The sequence below is a fragment of the Culex pipiens genome, chromosome 2, assembly GCF_016801865.2.
Source record: "Culex pipiens pallens isolate TS chromosome 2, TS_CPP_V2, whole genome shotgun sequence".
NCBI lineage: Eukaryota > Metazoa > Arthropoda > Insecta > Diptera > Culicidae > Culex > Culex pipiens.
In genome coordinates, this window is record NC_068938.1 from 210435905 (window position 1) to 210454324 (window position 18420).

General features: G+C 37.8%; 1 protein-coding gene and 1 pseudogene across 1 annotated transcript; one reads left to right on the plus strand and one right to left on the minus strand.

Annotated features, from left to right (window-relative positions):
- Window positions 1-4460: 4460 nt before the first annotated feature.
- On the plus strand, window positions 4461-8271 carry LOC120432650 (ankyrin repeat and KH domain-containing protein mask-like; annotated as a pseudogene).
- Window positions 8272-10027: 1756 nt separating this feature from the next.
- LOC120432639 (32 kDa beta-galactoside-binding lectin lec-3-like) lies at window positions 10028-16312 on the minus strand. Its single transcript, XM_039597882.2, has 4 exons — window positions 16100-16312; window positions 15418-16036; window positions 15217-15296; window positions 10028-10150 (listed from the first exon to the last, which is right to left on the minus strand). Exons 1-4 carry the CDS (start codon window positions 16124-16126, stop codon window positions 10052-10054), a joined length of 825 nt encoding a protein of 274 aa, XP_039453816.1. The 5' UTR covers window positions 16127-16312; the 3' UTR covers window positions 10028-10051.
- Between the last annotated feature and the right edge of the window lie 2108 nt (window positions 16313-18420).

An 18420-nucleotide genomic window follows, 5' to 3' on the forward strand; every position in this document is an offset into this window, starting at 1 on the left:
ATATATATATATATATATATATATATATATATATATATATATATATATATATATATATATATATATATATATATATATATATATATATTTCTCGATAAGATTTGAAAAGTCGTCATTTGTGGAGGGGACGAAGCAAAAAAAATAATGAGAAAAATGAGAGTTTCAACAAAATAGGAAAAATATACACTTCTTGTCCCATTTTTTTAATCAGCTTATCATAACTTTGATCATGAATTACAGCTTTCATAAAAAATTGTTGATACATCAAATCAATAGCTAAAATAAAAGTGAGCAAACAACTTTTTATTGTTGATGTATCTGAAAATGTTGTTTAAATAGCAGCAAACTGTAAAAGTGACGAAAATAGGTCGAAAAACTTACTGTGACAAAAATGGATATATTTCCCCTTACGTCAAAAATTCAGAAGGCGTTATATCAGGGACAATTGGACCGATTTTTAATGTCAAAATTTTAATTTAGGCAAATCCAAATGTTGTCATTGCGGATATTAGCAGTTTTGTAAATACAGATGTAGTTTTTATTTGTTTATGTTCAATTTGGATAGAATAGTAAATCAATGTAGACAAAAAAAAACAGCAGAATAGTTCATTTTACTTTGTTCAACATCATTTTGAAGTAAATGTACTTTTATTATTGAGTCCAAAACCACCTTCTTCTTGAAAATCATTAACAAATCAATAAATTAATATGAACAATAAAAAAATTCAGGAAGGTGTTAAATCAGCTTTTAAAAAAACTCAGATAACATTTTCTTTTTTTTCTGGCTTTGGACATTATCTTGCAACTTTCAAACCGAAACAAAAAGTCAAGATATTTCAACTCACAAAATGTATGTCAAGATGATTTTGCAGTTTTTTTTGTAATGTACAAAGGCCCTAAACGAAAATTAAAAGCGATTTTTTTTCAGAATTTCAAAACTGAATTTCAAGCAGCAAATGTGATGTATTGCCTCCATCGTTTCAACTCAAAAATACTAAACTATGTTCGAAGATTTCCTGATTGACACCCCTAACCACCTAGTCAAGTGTACAATATGAGTTCGATTCAGTTGTGGCAGAAAAATGGGGCGCGCGCATTGATTTTTCGCTAGCGCGCTCATAATATCCATGCACACAAACACACAAACGTGAACGCATATCGTCAGCAAGGGCGCCACACACAGCGGCAAACGGAACTTAACCATAATAAATGTATGCATATATTGAAGTATAAACAAAATCGTTCTCGCGACATCAGCCGGGTGTGTTTTAGCTTCTGTCTAGCACAATAATTATACGCTTACTCGAGAGGTTTACCCAAAAAATTAGGGCGATACCTGTGTGAACTCGAGTAAAACAAATTTGAGCATCGAACTACCAATTAAAAATTACAACGATTCTTTGGAGCACCCCTAACTCAACCCTTTCCAACTCACCTTGTTTTCGCTTTCATAACAGAGCATAAGTTTCCACATCCAAGCATGCTTCGCCCCAACATAATCCTGGTTCACCGTGCGGCACCAACACACCGACAGCTGCGAGTTCATTTTGCTATCCCGATTGGCCTACTGTGTGACTGGTGTTGGTGATTCCGCCCTTAAAAAGGAATTTGTCCCTAAACTCCCCTCACACATTTTTGCTGGCGGAAATTCATCCAACTGGATCGAGTGGGTCCTTTGCCCTTTGCGTCGTTTCAGGGGGTTGGGTTGGTTTGGTGATTGTGGTGGTAGTGGTGAGGGGTCCCTACCGTGTCAATGTTTCTAAGTCTTGGAAGAGTGATATTCTGGTTTTGACAAGGATACTTGCTATTCTGTCCCTAGTATGTTGATAGTGACTTACTAGATGATGATGTTGATTTACTTAGTTGAGATTCTGTTTTAAGGATTGAGTTGAAATCTGTTTTAAGGATTAATCACACTGAAATAAAAAAAAAGTACCAAATTCCTAAATTCTAGGAATTTTGCCTCCTTTTCTTATTAAGTAATCCAAAAAACCCAATTACTAAATAAGAAAAGGAGCCAAAATTCCTAGAATTTAGGAATTCGGTACTTTTTTTTTATTTTAGTGCAGCGGTTCGTGATTTTATTCTTTTAAAGTATGGGTACTTTGATTTTTACCCTATTTCTTAAAATTATGATATGTTTTAAAAATTGCAGCTAAACCAGTTTTTATTATTTGTAAAAAAAAACATTTCGCTGTATGATTTAATAGAACTTTCTGACACGTTTAAAAAATGGTTCTGAAAAGATAGAAAAAAGGACCATCTAATATTAAAGATAAATGTTATAAATGAAAACAAAAAAACGGTAAGAGACGAATAAAAGATACTTTTTTTAACTGAATAATAATTTGGCAGCGCGTGGCCGAATGGTTACGCTGTCCGCTTTGTAAGCGAATGATTCTGGGTTCGATTCCCATCTGCTCCAACCTTCCATCGGATGAGGAAGTAAAATGTCGGTCCCGGCCTTGGTTGTTAGGCCGTTAAGTCATTCCAGGTGTAGAAGTCGTCTCCATGCCATAAGTACAAACAACACACCAAGCCAAGCCTACTCCGGTGGAATCGCTGGCGGCGGTTGGACTCGAAATCCAAAGGTCGTCAGTTCAAACACTGGGGTGGAAGGTTCCTTGGAGTAGAAAGAGGTTTGGGTGCTCTCCCCATTCAAGCCTTCGGACTCCTAGGTTCGAGCAGAAACTTGCAATAGAGACCACAAAACCCGGGGGTCGCTAATTTGGATGGTTTGATTTTTTTTGAATAATTTATTAAGCTTAATGATTTAAAAATTTAAATGTCTTTTTTACTTTATTTATCTCTAAATTATCTTTTCCATATTCACTTCATTCAGACGAATTCATTTTTTCGAACATGTTATTGAGTAGATACGACTGAAAAGGAATTATTTTGGAAGAATTATTATATAAACTATTTATTAATTTGATTGAAACTTGCAAACATTTACAAAATATCCTCGACAAATAAGAATAAAATTTTAAAGAATCTGTATAACCTACTAACATCAATCATGTCTCGGAACGCAATTGGAGACCATATTTTCTCATTTTAATATATTCAAAGAACTCGTCCTGCCTCCTCAATACCTTTCCTTACCAACGACCGACAAAAAAAACTGCGTCATTCATTAATCCCCGAAAAAAAAAGATCCCAGAATTTCCCAAGGACACCGAGCCACGCCGAGTCCTCTTTTCATCCCCGATCCGTCCATGACCCACCTTTTTGGCCCAGGATCTGCGCCCTCTCATTCATGCTCCCCCTCCTCCTCCCATCCATCCTTCCTTCCCGATCTGCCATTGAACTTGCCCATTCATCCCTTCGAACAGGCGACACACACTCTCTTGGGACGTTTCTGCCCCTCTACACCAATACCACCACCGTCACCTCCACGTGGCACACTTGGATCAGTTTAGCATAACTTATGAAACTAATCGAGGAAATGACGGACCAGATTATTTTTTAGTAAAAATTGATTTACAAACTTTGAATAATTTGATTTGTAAGTTTTTTTTTTTTAAATTTGTATGAATTCTGAAATTTCCATAAATTTCTTGGAAAATTAAGAATTAAAGCAGCTATCTCTGTTAGCCCGTTTTCAAAACTACGTCCAGCTTTGTTATGTGGAGGACGGAAGCATACCTCAACATCGTCAGCGCAGGAAAAAAAACCCAGCTCAAAAAGAGGTGTGTACCCGCATTGGTGTTGGTAACGAGCGACGAACGTCCAAAAATAAAACCCGAAGCGCCATCAAACGGCGGAAACGCGCAACAAACAACCGACGTCGTCGTTGAGACACATCCTTAAATGCGAAGGCCGCGGACGCTCTCCTCCCATATACATGTACATGTGAGTGATAGTGCTGCTGTTTTACACATATGTATGCTGGCTTTGGTTTTATGAATAGAACAGTCTGAAGTAGGAAAAAATAACATAATATGAATGGAGGGAAAAGCGACCATCGACTAATATTAGTTTCTGGGGTTGTTTGCTGAGCTTGCAGATCGATCTGCGGTCCAGCGGAAATTGCGTTTTAGAAACAAATTTTTCAAACAAAAAAAAAACATATTTTGATTTTGATCAGTTGGATTGATCAAACCGTTGTAAAGCAAGCTTTGTTGTTTTATTGAAAAACACTTAGTGTCGTTTTAGTGAAAATGTTATACACATAAATGTCAAAAGAAAAGATATCCTCATCTTTCTTTCCAATACATGGTCCTTTCTATTTGATTGTAAAAATAATCCAAAAGGAATTACTAGCCTGCCGTTGTAATCGTGATATCTTATCGCATCTACATTTTGGGCTATTGAGTTAATGATTCATCTTTCGACCTTGACAGATTCAAATAATTTTATTTCTTGAATTTGAGTTCTGCACGCAAAAATATTCCGGTGAACATCGAATGCGCATTCGGCTTTGACCATCCGATGTTCATACCTGTGAACATCGAACGTTCAAATTTCGTAAAACTTACCAACACAATTAAAACTTATTTCAATGTATGTGTGAACCTCCCTATCGAGCTGCTCTCTTCTTCTTCAACTTTGTTCCAATAGCGGGGATTCTTCCTTCATCGCGTTTGACAGTTGGAGTTTTTTTTGCTAGCGCAAAGTTTTGTTTTGCCGGCAACCAGAACCAGTTAGTGACATCCGGGACGTCGTCGCCGATCGAGGACGATGCGGTTGGCAACCTGAACCTGGCGGACGCCGAGAAGTGTGGCTTCTGCAGCCGCAGCCGGTCCAGCCGGAAAGGCTGGCCAGCTGATGGCGTTCTACCCAAACCAGTCAGCTGCAGGTGCGTTACTTGCTTAAAAAAAAATAGCCGCTCTAAGGATAATTTCTCTCGAATTATTTCTCCTCTTACCAGGCCACCACGACCGCATCCGGAGCGACGGTCCTTCACCACTCGCCCGGCGCAGCTGGCCAAGTAACGGCTGCGGATGGATGCCAGCAGCAGCAACCCAAGTTTGTGTTCAACGTGGAAGCAGCAGCTCCAAACGGGAGGTCCGCCGGCGTTGATTCCGGTTAACGCGTCCGGAATGCCCACGAAGATAGCCAAAAAGAGTGATAAGTCACGCAAGGAGAAGAACCGGCTGGCCGGAGTACGAAAGGCGCCGGCAGTTCAACAAAGTGCAGCCGCAGCGGCCGCCGTTCCCGGAAGATACCAGTGTGAGGCTAGTCCCGTTCCGGCACCCATTCAATACCCGGCTGGAAACTTCGTCCAGGAGCGTCAAATTGAGGTGGACTCGGAGACCGATTCTGTGCTGTGCCTGTGCCGGTGGTTACGAAGAACTGGTCGAGTTGCTCATCAGTCGCGGTACCAACATCGAACACAAGGACAAGAAGGTTGATCTTGGCCGGAACCGCAGGTCACGAGAAGGTCGTCGAAACGCTGCTCCAACATGGGGCGAAAATGGAGGCCCAGTCCGAACGCACCAAGGACACTCCACTCTCGCTGATCTTTTCCGGAGGACGGTATGAAGTGGTGGAGTTGCTGCTGAACATGAACGCCAACCGTGAAAACCGTAACGTGCCCGACTACATGCCACTCAGTTTGGCCGCCAGCGAAGGTTACGTGAAAATTATCTAGCTTTTTTTTTTTTTTTCAAAATTATTATCTAGCTTCTGCTGAGTCATGGCGCTGAAATCAACTCTCAAACGGGCTGTAAGCGAAACAAACCGAAATACCACCCTCACGTTGGCCTGCTTCCAAGGTCGTCGTCACGAGGTGGTCTCGTTGCTGCTGGATCGCAAAGCCAACGTTGAACATCGGGACTAAACCGGGCTCACTCCGATGATGGAGGCCGCCTCCGGTGGTTACATTGAAGTGGGTCGCGTCCTGTTGGACAAGAAGGGAGTTGACGTGAATGTGGCACCGGTTCACTCCTCACGAGACACAGCCCTCACGATAGCCGCTGACAAGGGTCATCTGAAGTTTGTCGAGTTGCTGCTGTCCTGCGGTGCGGCCGTTGAGGTCAAGAACAAAAAGGGCAAATCTACACTTTGGCTCGCTGCCAACGGAGGCCACCTGGCGGTCGTTGAGGTTCTGTGCAACGCAGGAGAAGACATCGATCCCTAGGACAAATCGCAAAGGCAGCGTTCCGTACGGGCCACACCAAGGTCGTCAAGTGGATGGTGAACCACGTTACCCAGTTCCCGTCGGATCAGGAAATGACCCGCTACATCATCATCATCAAGGAGTTGCTGGAAAAGTGTCACGATTGCGTCAAGGTCATTCGTGCTGCCAAGGGTCAGCAAGCTACGAATGCCAACATTAACGCGTCGATCCTCTTCAAAGAACTCGACCTCGAATGAAGCCGTGAAGAAAGTCGCAAATAGACCGCGGCCAAACGACGCGAACGGAAGAAGCGCAGAAAGGCTGAATAGCGCGAACAGCAGTGCAAACTAGTCAAAGACGAAGCCAAAACGGCGCATTAGCGATGACGACAAGGATGCGGACGACGACTCGGACGAAGAAATTGTCAACGATCCACTGCTACAGACTCGCGGAGGCGGCAACTCAACCACCCCCGCAACAAACAATCGCATTCATCCGAGAGAACCTCCACCAACAGCTTCAATCGGCGTCCAGCAGCAGCAGGACAGAGGAAGGTGGAGACTCTGGCATCGACGTCAACAGCCAAGGCTCGTGCTCGAGCTCGGACGCAAGTCCGCCAGCAGCCTGATCGAACAGCGAAAGAGCAACAAAAAGCGCAAACAACAACTCCAGCAAGTTCACCAACAACAACAACAATCGCCAATCGTCAACTCGGCCCACGGCCAAGCAACTCCAGCAGCAGCAGTACGCGTAGGTAGGTACGAAAATTGTTCATCTTATGAACACAAATCTCACTCACAACTTTCACTCTTTCCACAGCGTGCATTTCTCGTTTGTGCACACCGCCCCGACCTAAACCAAACTACAAAACCTGCTCAAGAAGCGACCTCGCCGTCTCCGCCATCAGCAAGAGCCACCCATTTCCGCTCCGTACATCAAGAAGTGGAATTGGAATCTTGGAGCACGTGAAGTGGACCTGGCCGTGGGTTAACACTAGCGAAACTTCAAGCGCACATTAAGCAGCACCGGACTGGTTTGGGTCGGCAAAAACAAAGCTGCAGCCATGGCACGAAAATTGCCAAAGGTAGGTAGGAAGATCCCCTGAATATGAACAAAGTTCTACAACCTTTCTTATCTTCACAAAGAACCTAAGCAAGTCACTTCGAACATGCAGACCCACAAGAACCTGACTGCGCTCCGGACCGGCCCCGGACAATTATAAGAATCGGTGTTGAAATTCTAAATCGAATGGCGTGGCAGCAGAGTGAAATAGACTGGCGTCGATAACAGAGCGGTAGTTTTTCGTGCCAATGCGTGGTTCTTCCGACGGATCGAGGTCGATCTGGTGCTGGACCAAACGGAAGCTCGCATGAAAACCGCCGGTACCGCACTGTCGACTGTTCCGTCAGGAAAATTTTGATGCGCTGGAATCGAACGGCCAAAGACCCCAAGCCAGAAAAAACTGGTTGAGCATTTTTTCCTGATTTTGTTGATTTCAACTCTGCTACTAGAAAAGTGGTTTGCCGATGACTGGATTAACAAAGATTGATTGTTAAACGTTCGTTTTAAAAGCTGAATTTAAGAAAAATAAACGTTTTATCAATTATTTCCTTTTGTAGGGAATATTAATCAAAACAGATGTCTTTATTTCTTTAACTTGAAAATTAAACTAAATAAATCTATTGTTTTCAATGTAAACAGTTTGATTTAGTTTAATTTTGAAATTAAAGCAATAAAAACATCTGTTTTGATTAACATTCTCTTAAATAAATTAAATTATACCCAAAATACTCATTCAACAGAGCCATCTAGTGACAAAAACATTGAACAGAGCCATCTAGTGGCGAAAAGCGGCACTGCCCAGCAGCGGCAATGTACGGTGGCGCCGCCAGTGGTGAATAGAGAAAACTGCAAAAAGCTGCACGGGGCGACACGCACACAATCAAATGAACTGTCAAATTCCATTCAAAGCAAGATGAACATCGGATGGTCAACGCGCTTTGAGCATCGAATGAGCATGATCGTTTATGACCATTCGATGCTCAAAATTTCGGTACCAATGATCAAAGAATTCGCATTGGTTGTTTTGCGTGTACGAGGCAAAATCACAAGATTTTCTTCTTTTTCCTTTCATGCAATGCAAAGTGACACACGTGCGAAACGGTGCGTCTCCTCCACTGTTGACAGTTGGCGGCGCCGACGTCGCGACGCTCGTCACTACCGGAGACGAGTTGTTTTTCTCTCTTCCCCTTTTATGATATTTAAAGTGATGCGTTGAAGTTCGATCATGGAGACGGGCGGCACTTTGTGTCAGTTTGATGGTGACGCTGGAAAATGAGTGGAGTAAGTTTTCGTAATGGCGTAATTGATAAAATTGATGCAAATAGCTATCTTAATTTTTTTATTTAGGTGAATTTTCCTGTTTTTAAATTTCAGTATTTAATGTCTAGTGGTCAAACGATAAAATTGCACAGTTCTAAGAGGAAGTGGCCAATTACCCTTGGCCCTCAGGGGTGCCAAGTGGTGCCACTCAAAGTCAGAACTTGTACTACGCAATCTGCTGGCAATCAATTCTACTTGCGCGGTCAAAACATGTAAGCAATTTAGTTGCCACTGCCAGGAAGAGCTCCCAGCGTGTCACCGGAATTGCGGCTTGAATCAATCAAATTCCAATACGTACAGCATATCGCTTTATTGCATGGCGAGAGGATAAAAGGCTCACGTAAGGATTCCGGTGGGAAACGGCAATAACATTAGTGGAGAAAAAACGACGAAAACCATATTAACGCGGCTGGGAGGAAAATCTCCGCAAATGATGGGTAATGCTATAAAAAGGGGCAAATGAAATGTTATACTTAAAATTTACGTGAAATTTACTGTGGTTAATGAGAAATTTAATAACTTTATCCATGTAGTATTTCATATGAACTAAATTTAAGCCCATTAGAAATGATAATCCACGAGAAAAGAATTCCTATGAAATTTCAGACTTAACCTCAACCATTGACGTCACTGTGGAAAAAGCTTTTCCCAGTAAGTTGGAACACTGCTGCCTGGGGTTGATGACGACGTGGAAAATACTCTGCCATCAAACACACGGAAAATATGACAAAAATAAAAATTTCAAATTGGATATTTAAACTGTTTAATTTCCTATCTTTTGAAACCCATTTAATAAAAAAAAATTACAAATAAACAGCTTTATATTGATGAAATATATAAAAATTAAAATCTTGAACATCAAACATCCAACTTTTTTCAGTGTAAAACCAAGTCTCGGAAGCGTGGGAGTAAGTTCGGAAGAGCCGAAATCTGTAGATTAGCGAGGGGTGAAGCCGATGTTGTCGTTGGTATAAGGGGTGGGCAGGGGCCTTTTTGTTGATACGTAGTAAATTTAATGTAAATTCATTCAATGGCACACACCCACGTTTTCCCATAGAACAACAGCACGTGGATTGGTTTTCATAACTAACCAGTACAATTTGTTAGAATTTCGTCGTAGAATACTCTGAAATCCATTCTAGTCGAACTCGAACTCAAGCTTGACCTCGATAGCTTTCGACGCTTCAAACCTTAAGCCTCCCAAAAACCTGTCCTAATACGTCAATCGATAAAACATTAACCGAGAGTATGGTTGACGGGTTCGGCGTAATTTTGTAGTTCGTCGCGTGTCGTGGGAATCAAAATAAAACCTGTCATTCGATTTGCTATAGGCGACTCAACAACAGCTGGAAATACATTCCATGTTTGAATTTGGGACACGATGCTCATATGTCTGAACTATTAAAAGATATCTTATGGTTATAAGCAAATCGATTGAATTTGGTTTAATAAGTAAGACTTTCGGATAAAATAAACGTATAACTTTTAAAATGTATTAGACTTCATTTTATTTATATTATTATAGTATTATTATTAGAAATTATGGCTAACAGTTAATTCAATATTACTTACCAAACACATGTGAGACAGAGCTTCTGTAATGATTTACAATCGTAATCTTTTCGAAATTATGTACACACCAAATCCACAGATCACGGCAACCGCAATATATTTGAGGATTTTGAACAAAACGCAGACCAATTTCTGAAAGCAAAATGAAAAGGTCAGATGACAAATTTAAAAGTTTTTTTTTTAAGATTAAGATCATATATAAGAAACTAAATTTCCAATTTAACAAACCGAATTTCGAAAAAAATAATAATATCAAGTTAAAAAAATAGTTTAGCATAAGAGATATTAAAATTTATGTTTCAAAGTATTAAGAGATATTTAAATTTATGTTTTAAATTATTAATATATTTTCTGGGATATTTTACATTCAATTGGTTTATGTTAGGACTTATATTTGGAAAAATAAAACACAGATACAGATTTGAAAATATAGTCCGTTTTTTGATATCTCGTGACGGAGGGGCGGTACGACCCCTTTCATTTTTGAACATGCGAAAAAGGAGGTGTTTTTCAATCATTTGCAGCCTGAAACGGTGATGAGATAGAAATTTGGTGTTAAAGGGATTTTTATGTAAAATTAGACGCCCGATTTGATGGCGTACTCAGAATTCCGAAAAAACGTATTTTCATCGAAAAAAACACTAAAAAAGTTTTGAAAATTCTCCCATTTTCCGTTACTCGACTGTAAAAAATTTAGGAACATGTCATTTTATGGGAAATTTAATGTACTTTTCGAATCTACATTGACCCAGAAGGGTCATTTTTTCATTTAGAACAAAATTTTTCATTTTAAAATTTCGTGTTTTTTCTAACTTTGCAGGGTTATTTTTTAGAGTGTAACAATGTTCTACAAAGTTGTAGGGCAGACAATTACAAAAATTTTGATATATAGACATAAGGGGTTTGCTTATAAACATCACGAGTTATCGCGACGAAAAAAAGTTTTGAAAAAGTTACTTTTTGCGTTTCTCTTTGTTTCGTCGTCCGTGTCTGTCGCGGGTGACCATGAACGGCCATGATCGATGACGACCAACTTTTTCAAAACATTTTTTCGTAAAATCGCGATAACTCGTGATGTTTATAAGCAAATCCCTTATGTCTACATATCAAAAATTTTGTAATTGTCTGCTTTACAACTTTGTAGAACATTGTTACACTCTAAGAAATAACCCTGCAAAGTTAGAAAAACACGAAATTTTAAAATGAAAAATTTTGTTCTAAATGAAAAAATGACCCTTCTGGGTCAATATAGATTCGAAAAGTACATTAAATTTCCCATAAAATGACATGTTCCTAAATTTTTTACAGTCGAGTAACGGAAAATGGGAGAATTTTTAAAACTTTTTTAGTGTTTTTTTTTCGATGAAAAATACGTTTTTTCGGCATTCTGAGTACGCCATCAAATTGGGCGTCTAATTTTACATAAAAGTCCTTTTGACACCAAATTTCTATCTCATCACCGTTTCAGGCTGCAAATTATTGAAAAACACCTCTTTTTCGCATGTTCAAAAATGAAAGGGGTCGTACCGCCCCTCCGTCACGAGATATCAAAAAAACGGACCTCGGATTCGTGATCAGGGACAAAAGTTACCCCTTGGACAAAGTTTCACGCAAATCGAAGAGGGGTCGGGGCAACTGCTGTGTGAGTTGGCGGAGAATTACCCATATATGTTTTAAAGTATAAAGATATTTTCTGGGATATTTTACATTAAATTGGTTTAAGTTGGGACTTATATCTGGAAAAATAAAACACAGATACAGATTTGAATATATTGTCCAAACTTGACTATCCGAAAGTTGTATGACTTAAAAAAATCGATGAAACTTTGAGAAAAAATAAAAAAAAACACATTTCCGTAAATTTAAATACAAAAACTGTTTCTAAAAGGGTAATTCTCTACCAACTCACACGAAATCGGGAAAAGTTGCCCCGACCCCTCTTTGATTTGCGTGAAACTTTGTCCTAACTTTTGTCCTGATCACGAATCCGAGGTCCGTTTTTTGATCTCTCGTGACGGAGGGGCGGTACGACCTCTTTCATTTTTGAACATGCAAAAAAGAGGTGTTTTTCAATCATTTGCAGCCTGAAACGGTGATGAGATAGAAATTTGGAGTCAAAGGGACTTTTATGTAAAATTAGACGTCCGATTTGTAGCGTACTCAAATTTCCGAAAAAAAAAATGTATTTTTCATAAAAAAAAACACTATTTTTTTAAATTCTGCCATTTTCCGTTACTCAACAGTAAAATTGTTTGAAACATGTCATTTTAAGGGAAAAATGAAAGAAATGTACTTTTCGAATCTACATTAACCCTGAAGGGTCATTTTTTCATTTAGAACAAAAATTTTCATTTTCATTTCGTGTTTTATCTAACTTTGCAGGGTTATTTTTTAGAGTGTAACAATGTTCTACAAAGTTGTAGAGCAGACAATTACAAACATTTTGATATGTAAACTGTTGTACTGTAATTTAGGAACCAAGTAAGCTATAGGTTTGGATAATTTTCCAAAGAATTTTAAAATGCAGTCGATTTTGAGTGCCAAGAAGCGGTAAGCAAAAGTGGTGAAAATTTTGGACCTAATAGGCAAGCTTGTTTAAAAAGCATTGGAAAGAAGAAGTTCTTAAAATTTAAGAAAATTCTAAGCTTGGAAGTTTGACTTGTGTTATGTGACTTCGCAAATGTTTCTAAAAATGTAAATTTTTGGGGCAATTTTTGGCTGTGTTTCTTACTAAAATTTCCTTTATAAAACAAGTAACTATATTAGCCAGAGATATTAACGCCAAAATTTAACAATTTTACCGCAAGAATCAGAATCGTAAAATTATTTGGGTTTTATTTATTAATTTATTTAAGGGAGCAAATTTCAAAACAAATAGTTATTATAGATTATTATAGATTATTTTATCAAAGTAACAATTTTTGAAGTTCATTCCATCAAATTCCCCCTTCATTTGATTTCTGAAAACAATGCTCACGGGTCCCCCACAGACCGTTATTATGAAAAAAAAAATTTCCACCCAAACCAATGATTGGACATGGTTTCTGGGACCATTCTGCACCTCTGGGCCGAGTTTCAAAATATTTGCCGGCAGAAATTTCGAATACGGTCAGTTTTAGTATTTTGAGTAGAAATCAAGGAGAAATCACATGTAAAATGCATAGGAAAAGATCAAAGTTTGTGGTGGTTTTAAATTGTACCAACAAGTAGCAGAATGATATAAAAACGATTTACGGCACTGACTTAGCCAGATTAAGCCTAAGTCAAGTGGCTTAAGCACATTATTTTCAAGTTCATACCTTAATATTGAAAAAAAAACTCCTACTTCAGGGAATTTTAAGTCAAGGAAAACTAGACTGCACAAAAATAACTTAAAATGGGGTGACTTTGAGCCAAAGGGGTGACATTGTACCAACAAACGAATAAAGATTGCTTTGATAAGCTTGAGTTTTACGTTTATTTATTTATTTGTAGACGGATTAATTTGGTCTATTTATTTTCCTACAATCAATTTGATGATATTGCTACGCAAATCTGCTTATTCTGTTTGAATAAAGCCTGTTGATTAAACATTAAATTAACTAAAATCAATTTAAAATCTCCTGGAAGTGACAAATTTGAAAATGATGCGCATATTTTTCAGTTCTGAATCAATTCCTAATGAAATCAAATAAAATAATCAAAATATTAGGGCAACAAATTTTGTGACTTAGCATTTTTGTTATTATAATAATGGTCTGTGGGGGACCCTTGATGCTAAATTCATTTATTTTTTTTAGGAAGAAAAGTTGCATTCTTTAAAATGTAAAAAGGTAATTCCTTAAAATTGATTGAAATGAAGAAACAAATTAATTCAGATTTTTATGCATTTTTGTGAATTTTTATTTTTTTTCTGATTCACTTAAAAGGTTAAAAGGTTAAATATTACCTCTTTTACTTCTTTTTGAATTATTTTTCCTTCAACATGTTGAAAAAAAATAATTCATCAATAAATGATGAAAATTTTACCAGTTCCTAACCAACCAAACAAACAAATGTTTTGGTAAACTGCTTTTAAAATACTTGTTAAAAATCATATAAAGTATTTGAATCAAAAAATAATTCTAGATCCGACATGAAATACTTTTTTTTATACCACTAAAAAAAGTATTTCATGTCGGATCTAGAACTATTTTTTGAAGATATTAATTAAAATATTCAACAAAATGCCGATCGTTTTTTAACATTTCTAGTAAAATTTCTTAATACCACAAAATTCCAAAGATATTTGAAAAGAACATTTGAAAGAAAAACACAAAAAACGCTTTTGTATTTTTTAATTTTTTTTTATAATATGTATTTTATTTATTTATCGATATTAAATAACGATGAACAAATTGCATTTAAATATTTTGAACATTAATTTTGTTTTTTTTTATTCAATTGGTTTATAAAACATATTGGAATCAAACTGACTAACCATTTTGCAATGTATTATATTTTTTTTCTGGAAAATTAAAAGCTGCTCTTAATGAAGTTTTGCCTGAACTTTATTAAAATACAAAAATTTCCCTATTGCTGAAATTTAGGAAAGCAAAAAAAAAAAAACTAGATTGCACTTATTTTAATGATTCTAATTTTGATGATCTAGAGGTTCAGAACGTGCTACGTGTTTGAAGATTTTTACGTTTATTTTGAGCAGCTTTTAGAGTACCGTGAATTTGCCAATGTTTTTAAAAATGTCATTTTTTTAGGGATCAACTTTGGCTGTGTTTTTTAGTAACATTTTCTATATTTTCAGTAATAAGAAGTATGCAGTAATTTTTCTAGTGTCCCAGACTATGCCTCTACGCATTTTATGCAATCTAAATGATGATTATATAGCTGAAAATTTGAAAAACATGCAAAAAAATTAAAAAGTGACTTTAAAAACGTAAAAAAATTAGATAGGCAAAATGTAATTATATTTGGTGGTAGAATAGGCCAAATACTACCAAAAACAAACACAACAAACAAAAGTTGCTCAAAATGACCTCCTGAACACGGGAAAAATGAACATTTTCAAAAAAAATTGGGCAGTAGAGGGTTAAAGGTTAAAAGGAACAACTCGTCTCTTTGTATTCATAGTAATGCATTCTGCTAAAACGCTAAACCAAACCACAAAGGTTAAAGCTGCCAAAAATAAATAAATTAACAACAACAACAAAACTAGTACTTACCCATAGCACAGTCACCATAATTTGGTACTGCATAGTAGTTCCATTATCGTTATTCTTCTGGGCCAATCCAGGGATATTCACTACAAAAAAAAAATCACCAATCACAAATCGGATACATTCACTTTCCACACAATTGATCCCGTTACCGTCCACCACGGTAGTTGCACTTATTTTAAACTCAGTTCAAAACATAAACCTCACCCAACAACGGCTGCTGCGGCCCCATCATCATGGCCGGATTGAAGGCCGGCTGCTGGGGCGAATAGAGCATTGGCGGCGGTGGCCCAAAGAACTGCACGTGCCCGGTGTGTGGCCACGCCGGAATCTGGAACGGAACCGGCACCGGGCTGGGAGCGAACGCGGGGGCACTCGGCATGATCTCCTTCGGGATTGTTGGCGTGACGATCCAGTTGTCGTAGGTTATGGACTGGACTACGGCACCACCGGTGAGGAAGATGTGGGTGATGCGGTCTTGTGGGGATTGGTTGTTGAAGCTGGTTGGAGGTTCGCTGTTGATTTCCAGGTTGAATCCTTGGGGATGGGCGCTGATCGCGAGGTCAAAGTCCTCCTCGAAGTTGATGGGACTGTTCGGGGTGCGGACTTCCTGACCCCAGCGAGCTGCGGCGTAGCTGTTCCGGATGACTTCACGGGTTGCTGGTAGGAAGGTCAAATGCAACGGGACGTCGTCCATCGGGTTCAGGGAAGCGCCGGATTGAAGGTGAAGCCGAAGATCGCCGTTCGGACGGTTGATCTTGGCTTTGAGGCGAATCCGACAACCTGGGACCATTGGGCCCGGGAGTTGACCCATGAAGGGTAGTGTCTAATGGGAAAAAAGAACCTCGATAAGAGTTTGAGTCGAATCAACCTTCTAGAAGAAACCAACCGGAGCCAACACCTGGTTTGAAGTCATTCCGCCGTCGAGGATCGCCGATCACTGAGAGTGCGAGTTACAGCATCGGGCGGTTCTGTGTAAGTCCGAAATTGGCAGTCCGATCGCAGCTCGCAGAAACTGGATTTTCGAAAGTGCGACATTGAAAACAGTAGTGCTGTAAAATTGCATAATAAAGCCATGCGACCAAAAACAGTTGGAAGTACGCGTAGGTTACACCTTAACCGCTTCGTCGTCGTCGGCGGTACTGGACTGGTTGACGCGGCGATCTCAACGAACAGGTCAGAAAACATATTCGCGCGTAAGTTGTTCTTTTCTTGCTACAGCATTGGGGTTGCAATCAACTCATGGTACTTAAAAAAAACTGACAGCACTTTCGTACTCAATGAGGGCGCGTCGCGACGCTGAAGTTCACGTTCAAGCAACTCAACTTTGGAATGTTTTTATTGGATCTTTAGATAAATAAATTACCTCGAAAAAAAATCCCCGATTGGGGATTGTACCGGCCTTGATCATCATCTTGCTTTATTTTGTTGACTATCATGGTCATTCGAAGGACATTGGGAAAGGAATAACTTCATTTTCTGTGATTTTTTTTTTTTGAGGGGCTGGTGTCAATAACGAAACGGGAGTCAATTTGGCGTGGGTTACGGTGGGTCACGTGTGCGTTTTGGTTTTTGGAGAGAAGGTTTTTGACTGCTTTTTAACTGATCGTGATTGAATTAATTTTTTTATTAAGATGTGGGGGAGGATTGTCAAGATCGCGAAATAAATGAAACAATGGTTTTTGGCCCAAGGTTTATTTTGAGTTTGGATTTTTTTTGCGGATATAGGGGAAATATGCCCATTTTAATCACTCTAAGCCGTTCGACCAATTCTCATCACTTTTGCCGTTTTCCGCTATTAAATCAACATTTTCAGATGTATCAACAATGAAGAGTTGCTTGCTCACTTTTGTTTGAGCTATGTATTACTTTGGAACAGTCAAAAACACTTAATGAAAGCTGTAATTCATGATCAAAGTGCTGATAGGCCGATAATAGAAATAGGCTGAGAAAGGGTACAGTTCCCCTACAATCAACCAATAATGGATTTAAAAAAAAAATCTGGGCGATTTTTTTTCAAAATCAGTTGGAATAATTTAAATGTTTATATGAAGAATCAAACATCAAAAACTTGTACAGTCCAGACTCGATTATCCGAAGTTTCGATTATCCGAAGTTCGATTATCCGAAGGTTTGTATGGGACTTCGGATAATCGAATAACGAACAAAAAAAAAAAATGCTGTGTTTTTTATTTTCTTGTTTTTAACATAAAATTTGAGTTCTACGAACCCATTTTAGTCAATTTTGAATTGTTGATAGCCAAAAAAAAAAAAACATTTTTTCAATGGTTGATCACGGCCATCTTAGATTTAAAAATTCTAAATCATTTTAGCGTAGTTTATGGGTCATTCCTAAGCTCGACAATAAAAAAATATACAACAAAAAAAATCGTGATTCGATTATCCGAAGTGAAATTTTTCCGAGACCTTCAGATAATTGAGTCTGGACTGTAACATAAATGATAATTATGAGCCTTGATTTACAAGCCGCAGTCTCAACATTTGAAAGCAAAAAGTATTTTAAAATGCATTTTACACTAGTTCGATTGTTTTGCAATCATTAGTTTTCAAAAAAGTAAGATTTGACAAAAACAAAAATGTAAGCAAAAAAAAAAATTGCGAAAATTTTCAAAAATTCAAATAATTTTTAAATCAATATGCAAAAAATGATTCTTAACGCAGGGGAATTAATTTTAAATTGTTTTCAGCTGAATGCACTTAAATTTTCATTGAAATTTTTTTTTTTTTTGATTTTTTGGCTCAACTTTGAAGGGGGTTGGGGGGGGAAGAGGAGGGGGGAGGGGACAAAAACTTGCAATGAAATTTGTACCAGCCTAAGTATCTCGACTCAAAAAAAAAATTAAATCACAGGCCATGGTAATAACATTTCAATGGAATACATAAATATAAACTTTGAAAAATATTTGAAATACAGCCTAATTGGCCCATTATGAAAAGGACATTGAAAAATATTTGCCAATATTTTGTTTAAAATGCATTTTTAAGCATTGAAATATAAAAAGTAAAAAGTAAAAAGTAAAAAGTAAAAAGTAAAAAGTAAAAGTAAAAAATAAAAAGTAAAAAGTAAAAAGCAAAAAATAAAAAATAAAAAGTAAAAAGTAAAAAGTAAAAAGTAAAAAGTAAAAAGTAAAAAGTAAAAAGTAAAAAGTAAAAAGTAAAAAGTAAAAAGTAAAAAGTAAAAAGTAAAAT